The sequence below is a fragment of the Gadus macrocephalus genome, chromosome 9, assembly GCF_031168955.1.
Source record: "Gadus macrocephalus chromosome 9, ASM3116895v1".
Lineage (NCBI taxonomy): Eukaryota > Metazoa > Chordata > Actinopteri > Gadiformes > Gadidae > Gadus > Gadus macrocephalus.
In genome coordinates, this window is record NC_082390.1 from 15,175,011 (window position 1) to 15,187,527 (window position 12,517).

The 12,517-nt window shown below is 46.1% G+C and overlaps 1 protein-coding gene and 1 long non-coding RNA gene across 3 annotated transcripts in view; one reads left to right on the plus strand and one right to left on the minus strand.

Annotated features, from left to right (window-relative positions):
• aars1 (alanyl-tRNA synthetase 1) overlaps positions 1-12,517 on the minus strand; it is a 40,034-nt gene that overhangs the window by 16,318 nt on the left and 11,199 nt on the right. Inside the window, exons 13-20 of one of the 2 annotated variants that reach the window (XM_060061033.1) lie at positions 12,161-12,274; positions 11,831-12,037; positions 11,315-11,499; positions 9,879-9,987; positions 8,581-8,694; positions 7,987-8,193; positions 4,533-4,646; positions 1,406-2,625 (exon numbers count right to left, since the gene is read on the minus strand). In XM_060061033.1, coding sequence (XP_059917016.1) covers positions 2,446-2,625; positions 4,533-4,646; positions 7,987-8,193; positions 8,581-8,694; positions 9,879-9,987; positions 11,315-11,499; positions 11,831-12,037; positions 12,161-12,274 — 1,230 coding nt within the window. In that variant the 3' untranslated portion in view covers positions 1,406-2,445. Of the gene's footprint in view, positions 1-1,405; positions 2,626-4,532; positions 4,647-7,986; positions 8,194-8,580; positions 8,695-9,878; positions 9,988-11,314; positions 11,500-11,830; positions 12,038-12,160; positions 12,275-12,517 lie in introns of those variants that run through there. The other variant, XM_060061034.1, reaches the window with a different exon arrangement.
• LOC132464575 (uncharacterized) lies at positions 15-403 on the plus strand. The gene is made up of 2 exons (XR_009527290.1): positions 15-132; positions 185-403. It is a non-coding gene; the product is annotated as an uncharacterized LOC132464575 (long non-coding RNA).

Sequence of the window (12,517 nt, forward strand, 5' to 3'; positions counted from 1 at the left end):
CTTCTGCCAGTGACGTGATAAGTCCTTAATAAGGCCTGTTCCCATGGCCCCTGCCTTGCAGACTGAAATTAGATCAGAAGAAAATATGGACATTAGTGATATGTCCCAATTTGTTGTTGCTTGGAAGGGGCAGTTTCTGCATACTTTTCTAGAGTGCCAAGAACTTGAACTAGGACTTCATGAGGTTTCTAAACTTCAGAGACTGAGACAAACTTCAGACAAAGAATCTGCTTTTAGATCTATAGCATGAAGAGCTGATGTGTTTGTGCAGAGGAAACCAACTGATCTATTTAAGTGTAAGGCTGTACAAATACAAATGAATAAAAATGTATCTGGAGGTTGGATAAAGTAAATGTAATAAGCTCAATGAATATTATACAAAAAACATTAATTCTGAAATAAATCCAAGCAGATCTTGATTATCACTGATCTCTGCATATCATGTTGAAAGGAAAGTAGACAAATGACTGAAAAAATAAATAAAATCCCTGAACATTGCTCATATGCCAGGTTTGTGCTAAACTGATCTACATTTAGCAAAATAATGAATTTATAATAAAATTGGCTTAGGGAGAATAACTATCCGTTTCAGTGTTAGAGAAGGAACTAATTAATCAGAACTTTACAAGTATCTTCTTTAAATGATCAATAGTTATTTTTGACAACGTTGCAATCTGTATTGTCCTTGGTGAGTTAGAACATGAAAGGTACAACTTGTAATTGCTTCATTAGTTTGAGTCAGCCAAAGGCATTCCATGGTATTTTTTTATACATTTTACTTTAGTTGAAAACATTTCACAAGAGTTAGAGAACACTTACTCAGACAGATGGCATTTGTCATTACAGTGGTTTGTGTCTGAACTAGCTATACATCACAGTTCTGATTAAATTGTTTTGTTCAATGTCACTGGATACATTTAATGTACTTACATTTAATTAAATATGTATGAAATGTTATCCGAGGCTGTTTGTATCTTATAAATAAAAGCTTATGAAACAATGTAGTCTTATTTCATGACAAAGTAGTTGTTAACCAATTTTGGTCAAACTCTGGAAGGTTAAACAGGTCATCTGTTTTCTTTCACTAGTGAGGTGCGGGTTGAAGATATTGCCCGGGAGTGCGTTATAATTTCTGAAAAGTGGTCACAGAATATATTGCATATCCATGGTCAAATCGACGGATAAAAGCTCTTTCCGATTGTACATCAGTAGTTGCAACATGTTGGATTACATACTCACACTGAAAATATAAAAATAGATATTTCTGAAAGCTTTTCAAACATACACGAGATTTCATGGCTAAGAAATGGCTTAGTTGTGTCATGTGTGGCTTCTCCTATGCAGACTGAGCAGTGTAACTGGAAACCAACTGCTAATGCTGGGAAAGCATAACAGGACACACAACTGGCTGGTCAATGATGAGTGGTATTTTATTATTTCATACATTAATGCATAATTTCTTCAATGCCTCCCAATGGCCCTTGACATTGACGGATAAAGAATGGCTTGCGATCGTAATGGCATTTTGGAAAAGCCACATTGGCTCAGATCCCAGTCACAGGGTGACGAAACCCAGCAGAGGTCGAGGACGTGTGCGCAAGTAGACAGGCCGTACCCTTCAATCCATAGCCTGCCGATAAGAAAACCTAGGAACCCTTTCTACCATAGCCCCTTTCGGAAATCCCTCTCAATCCAGGATAATTGCAATGAACGATTGAGTGATGATAGGTCAGTACAAGACAGTACAATGATTCAACGCAATCTATAATGAATGCTATGCATCCACCTAAAAAGACATGATGTATATTTTGCCAGTTGTGCTGGGCAAGGCTCAATTTGTCTATAAATCATGTAATGTAAATTCTATGTTGCAATTGTTTTGCATGTCTGAAAAAGGTCAGCAGAAATGGGTGTGGGGGAAGCCGAAACTTTGTCCAGCTTGAATGCAGTCCCTGTTAAGTGTGACAGACGCTTAGGAAAGAGAGGGAGAAGACGCAGACAGACATGCAGATGGCTGGACGATATGGAACGATAGACAGAGAACAGGACAGTGACCCAAACCAGTAAGACCAACAGTTTGTGGACCAAACCGTTCGTCATTAACCAATTCTTGTCCTATGAACAGAACCAAAAACTAGTTGTTAAAGTGCTACCACAACAGAGCCCTGAAGAATAAAAAGGGTCTACGAAGAGGGACACTCTTGTCAGGAGTTTTAATTCCTTCCAGTTAGGTTACCTTGGGATGCAAGATACAGAACTGCTATCCCAGTGTGCCTGTCGCACGCACGGTTGAACTCTTCAACCCCGACCCTCCCCCCCAGACTACTGCCCCTTCGCTATAGTGCTCATGGACTCTACCTTTCTTTCCCCTCTGCTCTCTCCATCACCCCTTGTTGTGGTCGTCTCCACCTCCCTTCCTTGCTATCCACAGGCAGGCCCTACTCTTTAGTTTTCCCCCAGCTTGAGCCGGGCAAACGCGTTGGCCATCTGCAGGGCCTCCTGCACACAGAGCGTGTTCCTGCCCGTGGCCTGGGCGGACATGTCCTTGCCACCGCCTTTACCGTCCAGCAGGGGGCAGAGCTCCTGGACCCACTCGCTGGCCTTCAGGCCGAGGCTGGCAGCTTTCTGGGGAAGAGAGAGAGGACAGGTGGTTGAGGAGGGTACCGCGACATGCATCCACTGCCTGGACATAAGGCCATCGTTCAACTCCCACTATGTGACTCTTTTTGTGTGACTGCAGAAGCCTGTGCTGGGTTCCAATATCCATACTATCTGTACATACCTTAATTTGAGTACGTAGGGCGTTCCAATTCAGATCGGGCGAAAATAAGTGTACTGAAAGGAGCCGGAGTGTGTAATCAAAACGGTCAAATCGCGAAGTGTGGATCGATCGATCGACGGCAGCCATCTTAGCTACGTAGCGGAAGAGGGCGGAGCTAGGCTGAGCCAAAGTCGGCGCATTTTCCACATAGCCTGCATTAATAGTCATTTTGTTGTTTTTATAGCTTTTACAGCTTTTTATAGCTGCTAGGCGTAAAGAGTTCACCGTTCAAAGCTGCGGGATGTTATTGCGGGGGAGGAGCTGCGGCGGCGGTCATGATCGTAATTTCCGGTTAGTGAACCATAGAGTATTCCATTTGGAACAACACTGACATCTGAAAATTAGCACACTTAGTGAGTACGGATAGTGTACTACGTTTAAGTGTACTCATGGAGGTATGGATATTGGAACACAGCACAGGACTTCTATCGAGCATATCAACTTAAGTTATATGCAAATAACCCCCCACTGATGACGCAATTGCCCCGGGGGTTTCCCTTCTCTCTAAAACCGATCTCCTCTGTGGAGAAAAGGTGACAGCTGCAATGACAATGGTAGATGGAGAGTGAGTCAAATCGACCCTGCCGAACGTTGACAGTGTGGTGGTGTTTCAGCAGTGTGAAGGTGTTTCAGCAGTGTGGTGGTGTTTCAGCAGTGTGGTGGTGTTTCAGCAGTGTGGTGGTGTTTCAGCAGTGTGGTGGTGTTTCAGCAGTGTGGTGGTGTTTCAGCAGTGTGGTGGTGTTTCAGCAGTGTGAAGGTGTTTCAGCAGTGTGGTGGTGTTTCAGCAGTGTGGTGGTGTTTCAGCAGTGTGAAGGTGTTTCAGCAGTGTGGTGGTGTTTCAGCAGTGTGGTGGTGTTTCAGCAGTGTGAAGGTGTTTCAGCAGTGTGAAGGAGTTTCAGCAGTGTGGTGGTGTTTCAGCAGTGTGGTGGTGTTTCAGCAGTGTGGTGGTGTTTCAGCAGTGTGGTGGTGTTTCAGCAGTGTGGTGGTGTTTCAGCAGTGTGGTGGTGTTTCAGCAGTGTGAAGGTGTTTCAGCAGTGTGAAGGTGTTTCAGCAGTGTGGTGGTGTTTCAGCAGTGTGAAGGTGTTTCAGCAGTGTGAAGGTGTTTCAGCAGTGTGGTGGTGTTTCAGCAGTGTGAAGGTGTTTCAGCAGTGTGAAGGAGTTTCAGCAGTGTGGTGGTGTTTCAGCAGTGTGAAGGTGTTTCAGCAGTGTGAAGGCGTTTCAGCAGTGTGGTGGTGTTTCAGCAGTGTGGTGGTGTTTCAGCAGTGTGGTGGTGTTTCAGCAGTGTGGTGGTGTTTCAGCAGTGTGAAGGTGTTTCAGCAGTGTGAAGGTGTTTCAGCAGTGTGAAGGTGTTTCAGCAGTGTGAAGGTGTTTCAGCAGTGTGAAGGTGTTTCAGCAGTGTGGTGGTGTTTCAGCAGTGTGAAGGTGTTTCAGCAGTGTGAAGGTGTTTCAGCAGTGTGAAGGCGTTTCAGCAGTGTGGTGGTGTTTCAGCAGTGTGGTGGTGTTTCAGCAGTGTGGTGGTGTTTCAGCAGTGTGGTGGTGTTTCAGCAGTGTGAAGGTGTTTCAGCAGTGTGAAGGTGTTTCAGCAGTGTGAAGGTGTTTCAGCAGTGTGGTGGTGTTTCAGCAGTGTGAAGGTGTTTCAGCAGTGTGGTGGTGTTTCAGCAGTGTGAAGGTGTTTCAGCAGTGTGGTGGTGTTTCAGCCCCTGGGTGGTACCTGTGGGACTTGGCAGAGGCAGATGATCTTCCCTGCGTCGGGGTCCACAGTGAACAGCATGGCGGAGGTCTCCGGGGAGTGGGTCTTCAGCAGCTTCAGAGACTCGTTCAGCGCCTGGTGGTGGTGGTGGTGGTGGTGGTGGTGGTGATGGTGGTGGTGGTGGTGAGGAGTGTCAGAGGGAGGAGCGGGGGAAGGAGTTGTGTGGTAAATGTAGGAGAAAGAGAGGAGCCAGAGAGCGCAAGCAATACGTCAAGGTCAGTGGTAATGAAAACGGAAACTTAATTCATCTCCATGGCAACAACACAGTTAGTCAATGCGTTCTCTCCTGGAGCAAGAGTGGAGAATGTAAATAGTTTGAATAATTTAAATAGAAACGCACTTCAGCGCAGATAGATTCTGTTAAGCTGAATGTTTGGACTACAAATGGTATTATAATATAAAGACCTGATTAATGGTTAGCAGACATGGTGTTAGTAGACATAAGTGACGGCATTACAGCCTCCACCTGAAGACACTTGAAAGAATGATCAATGAGAAAAATCATTGGGGATTCATCTAGTCATCCCCACCTACAGCTTACAGCAGGGGTTTTGAAACCAATAATTCTGATAAATTTCGGAAATTGGCCCAAAATAAGTTAACAGCCGTTTAAGGCGGGCCCGAATACATCATTACAAGTCCTTAGGTTTTCCAAAACAACAACAAATATTATTGAGTCCACTGCTGCAGAATCACGTCAACTGATAGATTTTCCATTTCCTTCTGGTGATATTTTAAAGGCCCACTATGCAACTTCGGGCATTTCTTCGCAGTTTTCTTGGTTTTGGCACGCACATTTCTCTACACAGCGCCCCCTACAGCTTCGTAGTAGATATTTCACAACACTGTCGTAACAACTCGTTGACGACCCTTCCCCATGCACTTCTACGCGAAGTGCATGCACTTCTACGCGAGCCACCTTCACAAATGCACACGCGAGCCATGTGCATTTGTTTTCAAGGAAGCCGGCGAATGCGTGGAGCCATGTCCGAAGTAGATGTTCATAAAGTGTAGGCAAGGTTATTCATTTTTCAAATGGTGTATTTGTATTGCAATAAACATAAATCCATCCTTTTTTATAGTTGACGGGGAGAATTTATATCCTAGATTATAATTGTTTTATCTTAGGTTGAACAGAACAATCAGTGTAAGAGTGTTGGCCAACATAATAATCTAAATAAACAAGAACCTGGATTCGGGGATTCAGTCTGTATCTGGGGGACGAGACAGACGAACAGCAAAACACCCATGGAAACAAAGGTGTTTATATGGTTGCAACCAAGCAAGCTAGAAACATACAGGGCTCACAACAAAACGGTCGAGAAAACAATTTTTACAGGGCTCACAACAAAATTGTTGAGCAAACACATTTGTACAGAGACTATCAACATCAAGAATACCACGAAGACAAAGTTCACCCAAGGGTACTTTCAATTTCAAAAGCAACACGGCCAAGTCGGCGTCTGATTTGCAGTCTTCTTTTTCTTTCAGTTCACGCTATTCCTGAAAAGCTTGCCCAACGTTTACTCGTGTCTGGCCTCCCTGTCGGTCAGTCTCCCTTTTCTCTTCTTCTGTTCCTCCGACATTGGGTTTCTCTGTCTCTTTTTAGTCGGCTGATCTAAGATGAATGTAACAATCCCTTAGTGACTTGTGTTTATATCGAGCCGGTTCCGTGTTTGGGGGTCTGTGCCGTAAAGCAATTCGTTACTTCGCGAGACCCGAGACTCCCGCGAGAGTGGGCGGCGGGTCGCCGGCAGAAACATATTCCTTTTCTCCGCCAAGATGCGCAAGGGGGAGTCGAAACAACGAACAATCGAACAAAAATGTATAATAGAACCATCGCAATGACTCTTAGCCTGTTATATTAAGGTAAATCAAGCCAAAAAATGTGCATAGTTCCCCTTTCACTCGTGTCTGATCTCTTTTCTGGTCCATTCTTCTTTTGTTCCACCGACAGTCACCTCTTGGGTCCCTTATCAGTCGATTGATCCATGATGAATGCAACAATTGCCTCGCAACTGGCTGTTTATATCTAGCCGGTGCCATGTTTGGGTGTGTGTCTGTGCCGTAAAGCATTTTCGAAACTACAATCTGACTACATTTTCGAGGCGCGATTGGATACTTCCGCTGCGTCACATCCGGATTGTGTCGGTCCGAACAGAGCAAGTTGCATGCATATGCGCTTTTTCCTTGGAGAGGTGACATGGGGCAATGACACACCCACCAAACGACCCAGAAATGGTTGCAGAACCATCAGAATAACTCTCAACCAGCATAATTAATGTAATTTTGGCTAAAAAGGTTGCATAGTGGGCCTTTAATAATGCAACAAGCAAAACAACAGTATCACAGTTGGATAGTGGCATCTACGCACCAAATGCATTCTACCACATCCAGATAATTTGTAATTCCAATAACTGGCCTATTGGTCCAACAGGCAGCAAAGCAAGTAAACCATTTGGAACAAACAATATCAATCATAAAAGAGATTTAAGTCAACTTAAAAGAAGATGTCAAAGTTATTACATTCTCCGATTTGGTTAGTAGTTGATGCCGAGTTATTTTCTTTCTAACCCCCTCCAGTGTTAGTGGTAGGCTCCGGGTCCCAACATTGGGGACAGCTATATTGTTCAATTCTATTTTTGTTCTGCGGTTTTCTAAAAATTCTCCCCACAAACCCAGTGGTCAGACAAGCTGAGCATGGAGGTCAAAGTGTTAACATCTCTCTGTAGGCCGACTAGCCAGAGGTTCAGCCTTTCAGGGCAGGGGAGCATAACCCATTGAAAGGTGTGCTGGAGTTAGGTTTCATTGTATTCCCCTAGCTGGGGACTGCACATTCTCAACCATTATTTGGGAGACGGCGTAAATGATTCTTGTAAGGAGTGAACTCCAACGGGAGGTCAGGAAATCAAGCAGCGCTGCCCCAGCCCAACACTGTGCAGTTTGAGTGTGGAGGTTTACCAGTGAGGGAAGGATAATAGTTCAAATTGAACATTACTAGTGATTCAAGGCTTGTATGTCCTTCAATAAAACATACTGAGAAAGTATGAATATACCCTGAACTTTCAATTTAGAAAAACTTGTATCTTCCTACCAAGTTGCACTTGCCCCATGTACTTATATTATAGCCCTACTGGACCGTGAACGAAAGAACCCCAATCAAAACTTATTACAAAACAATGTTGTATAAACGCCACATAGCATCATGCCAGACTTAGAATAAGCCCTTGGGTTCAAAGCAGCAAAACAATTAAATGGGTCCAATAAATAGTAAATGGGCCGAAATTGCCTTGCTGCATATGTGGCGTGGTATGGGCCCCAATTAATGTCTTGTTAAATTAAGAATAATGAGAGCTGAGCTTTGTCCTGGAACAGAACATCAGGAGGTAACTCTGAAGGACCTGTGGTGACTCACTTTGGCAGAAGCCCCGCTCTCCATCTCCAGGACCAGCAGCGGCTGGTTGGGGTGGCTGTCAATCATCTCCTTGGTCTTGTCCAGCACTCTCTTCTGGACGTCAGCCTTGCTGGCGCGATCCAGGTCGTCCATGGTCTTCTTCAGGCCCTTGAGTCCTTCCCTCATCTCGTCCTTCTGCCACTGGGAGATCACTGCGGTGCCCAGAGCCTGAGGGCGGAGACACAGGCATCAGAGGTCCACGATGAGGAGCAGGACTGGGGTACAGGGGCTGGTCATTACTGCGGCCCATTAACCACTCTGGCTGTCACCGCATGTGATCATCCTCTAGTTTCCTCTCTGATGCCCAAGGAACCGCTTCAAACAGAACAACACTGTGTAGCCATGGTTTCCCATTACCGCTGGATCTTCCAGGAAATGTTTCTCACCATGCAGATCAGCCCCCACAGTGTTAAACTATATTTGCAAGCCTCAGGGGGCCATTCTGGACAACTTATTGTGTGCCTTACAAAATATGCATCGCCAAAAAAAGCCAATGTGGAAGCTCTACAAGAATGACTACAATACATGTCATGTGTACCACCACCCAGGGCGTACCTCTGTCATGTCAGCGATCTCCTTCTGCACGTCCTTGTTGGGGGCGGTCTGGGCCTTCACGGTGTCTCCCAGGGCCGACAGGGACTGACGCAGAGCATCGGCCTTCCTCTGGGCCTGGAGAACGGACCCCATGGGGGGGAGCGGTGGACAGAGAGAAGGGGGAGTAGGGGGAGGCATGAGGGAGGAGGAGGATGGTTGTGGTGGATGCCGGTAATGGCCAGGGATAAAGTGCTTTTTCGACAGGAAATCAGTATGCTTAACCCAGGTGTTTATCATAGTGGAATTCCGTGTGGGATTATGAAAAAAAGGACTGAATGGGAGAACAGGCCACATCATTTAATTCCTTCTTCCCTCCAAAAAACGGAACACAACAGATAAGGACGTGTGACAATGATCCAGGCAGCAACAATGGATCATTGTCACACAATGATCCATTGTGTGACAGTCCAATGTTCATTTAGTCTTGGTTTGCTTATATGGACACTGCCTGAATTCCATTACCTGCAATATCTATCTTATCTTCACATGTTTAGGGAAGAAGGAAGCCGTTACATCTTGAGACGTATTGGGGGAAAAGACGCATGCCTGTAGCTAAAGACCCATGGACAGAGGCATCTACTCACATGGCACGGCCACAGATGGACCAATATGGGGTCAGAACAGTTTCATTAATAATGAATGCACAGAGAAGGAATCACAAATGCATTTTGTGATTTATATATAAATTACTCTCTTCTCACAAATACATTTCAATGCGCACACATTATTAATGAGACTGTTCTGACCCCATAGACCGAGCAGAACAGGAGCACTTTTAAAGTTATCCCTCTGAGTGCTCCATTCCACTGCACTACTTTCCAAGTGCATTGACGCACGAGAAGCAGCGTCCTCAGGCACATGGGCAGCTGGGCCCGCCTCTGCTGTCATGCAGCGAACACTGAGAGACTGAGACGGAGTTTCTTTCCCGAGGCCATCAGGACTGTAAACACTGATCCAACGGGGGCCCCCAACCAAGTCACACACGCTGTTCAACTCATGCACACACGCATTATTATTCCCTCTACTTTACATTGCACATTTTTAATTTCTAAACTGTTCCAAATTTGTTATTCTATATAGGACTAATTGTTTCAATTGTTATTTTAATTCTTATTTTTATTCTATTGGCCATCCTATTTGAATACTTCATATTTTGAATGTTGCACCATCTCTGCAGGCCCTGCCCCTTTTCCTTTCACTGCATTCCTTGTATATGCATGTGACCACTAAAACTCTTGAACCCTGAGTCGTGTTCTGACCTTGTGCGCCTCGGCCCCGGTCACCCCCACGATGCGGCGGATGCCCTTAGCGATGGCCTCCTCGGAGACGATGACGAAGGGCGCGGCGTGTGCCGAATTTAGCAGGTGACTGAAAAGGGGGGAGAGGGAGAGAAAGGGGGAGACGGGGAGAGAGAGAGAGAGAGGGGGAGCCGGGGAGAGAGAGAGAGGGGGAGACGGTGAGGGTGATTAATTTTTTGATAATTCACCGTTGCTAATCATATAATGACCGCCGTCAAGGAAAGTAGATTTTTTTCTTCTATCGTATCACTCCGCAAGTAGTCCGGTAACTTATCAACCCCAGCGTCCTCGGTTGCTAAGCGACGTCAACGTCTTTGGCGGACTATTTCTCTGCTGATCAACACTACGAATGCTGGTAACAAATAAATTGTAAAAAGACACACCGTGTGAAGTTGTTGTTTTCACCGTCATGCGACTGTGTTCAGTAAAATAAATAAATAAAAAGCGATCTGTTTTTCGGCGCATTTAGGCCTATCTGCCTAAGCCCACGTTGAAATAAATTTGATGTTGAATGTTGATGGCGCAGTTGGTGAAATATACAGATTGATTTCATACAAATCATAAAAGCCTCTCCCTGTGTCATTGTGTGTGCGTGTATCCGAGGTGCGTGTGTGCGTTCACGGGGGGTTCTTGATTGACCGATTTTCGAATATTATTCGAATACTTCTCAGCGAATACTGAATAGTATTTTTGCGAGAAATCCACATCCCTATCAGAAGGATGATGGATGTCTTGAGCGCTGTCGTCTCCTCCTTCTGCCATGATTCCAACTTCAAGAAAACTTAAAAACATTATGTTGTAGGGTACACAGTGTGCCTGCGCGGCAACTTCAGGAGTCTCGGATGAAGCGCTGGGAAGGATTTAAGCACACGGCTTCCACACCACGGGTGCGGTTATCCACCGAGATAATAATAATAATAATAATCCAGTAATAACGGTAATTGTTATTGACAACATTTTTATCGGGGTTTACCTTCACACCGGTAAGCGTTACATCCCTAGTGTGAGGGAGTGAATAGGTGAGAGATAAAGAGTAGATCAGGAGGAAGCCTGTCAGCGTAAAAGAGTCAGAGGGAGACAGGTGATAAAAGAGGGCTGCTGTAGAACACTCTCTGCTAGCTTTCGGACAGGGCTGAGGGTTCACACTCTCATATCCCCATGGGGAGGAGGAAATAAATCGGTTGACTAACATGACTTGTTATTGGTATGGACAGATTTACACAGATGTATACTTGCTTGTGGTCTGAAGAGGCAGAAAACCAACAAGTATTCATTACAATTAAAATATCGCCAAATGTTACCTGAAGTCATTACCCTCTATTGCTCCATTGCACAAAGCACTCACCAAAATGTAAACACAAAAACACAATAAGAAGGAGGAAAGCTTTTAGACTCACGTTCCACCGCAGAACTCGATGGAGGTCAGGGAGCCGGCTGCACTGTTTGGGTCGGCCAGCAGGTCCTGCACCGGGATCCCAATGGAGACCACTCGCACCGGGTCAGGGTAGGTCTCGTCGAACACGGCACGCAGACCCTGGATGGCCTTGGCTTCAGCCAACGTGGCATTCATTGCATACACAGGCTGAAAGACACACACACACTTCATTTTTTGGGCTGGGAAACAATGTTGATGCGGAGGGGAGGAAAATCACAATTCTACAGCATGTCCCTATCAGAAAATGCATTTAAATAAAACGCTTGTTGGTTGGTAACTTTTAGGTAACAGGCCAACAGTCCTCTGCAACTAAAATAACATAATTCATATATCCTGCAATATGCAGCTGTAAAGCCCCTCTCAGACCTCCCTCGTAGACCCCGCAGCAGGCAAGGTCCCATCACTCGTTCACGGCCTCATTACACATGTCTGAAGCGTCTCAGCACCCCGGGGGGGGGGGGGGGGGGGGGGGGCTCACCTTGGCGTCCCGGATCATGGCGCAGGCCATCTCCTCCGTGCGGCGCACCTCCCCGGTGCTCAGCGCGCCCTTGGCGGTGAAGTCGAAGCGGAGGCGGTCGGCGGCCACCAGGGACCCCCGCTGGTCGGCCTCGCCCAACACCCCCCGCAGGGCGAAGTTCAGGATGTGGGTGGCGGTGTGGTTGCTCATGATGGGCCGGCGGCGCGCCTGAGCGATAGCAAAAGGTTCAAAAGAAAAGGAAATGGATGTCGGATGGAGAGCCACAAACAGAGCTGGAGAGAGGTCCCAATGTTCAAGTGACAGAGGCACATTGTGTGCACCTCCGCTTACCTCGTCTACGTGCAGGGTGATGGTGTCTCCGACCCTCAGCGTTCCGTACACGGTGCCCACATGCAGGACGTAGCCCCCCCGGACCTGCGTGTTCTTCACGGTGAACTCCATCCTCTGGAGACACAGGGGGTTGAGGAGCACCATCAGAGGTTTTGCCGTGACACATGGCCGATGTATCCTTCACTCGAGGAACGCCTTTGTGTTAGCATGCAGAGTAATGCATTCTTGTTGGTTTGTTTACTCCAGACCTTCACTTTAAAGCATTTCCAGTAAGTGTTCTAACCAATCCCTTTTTAAATCCGCCATCTAAGGTTCTGGAGGACTTCAACTTCTCATATTCTTTTGGTGTCACTAAAA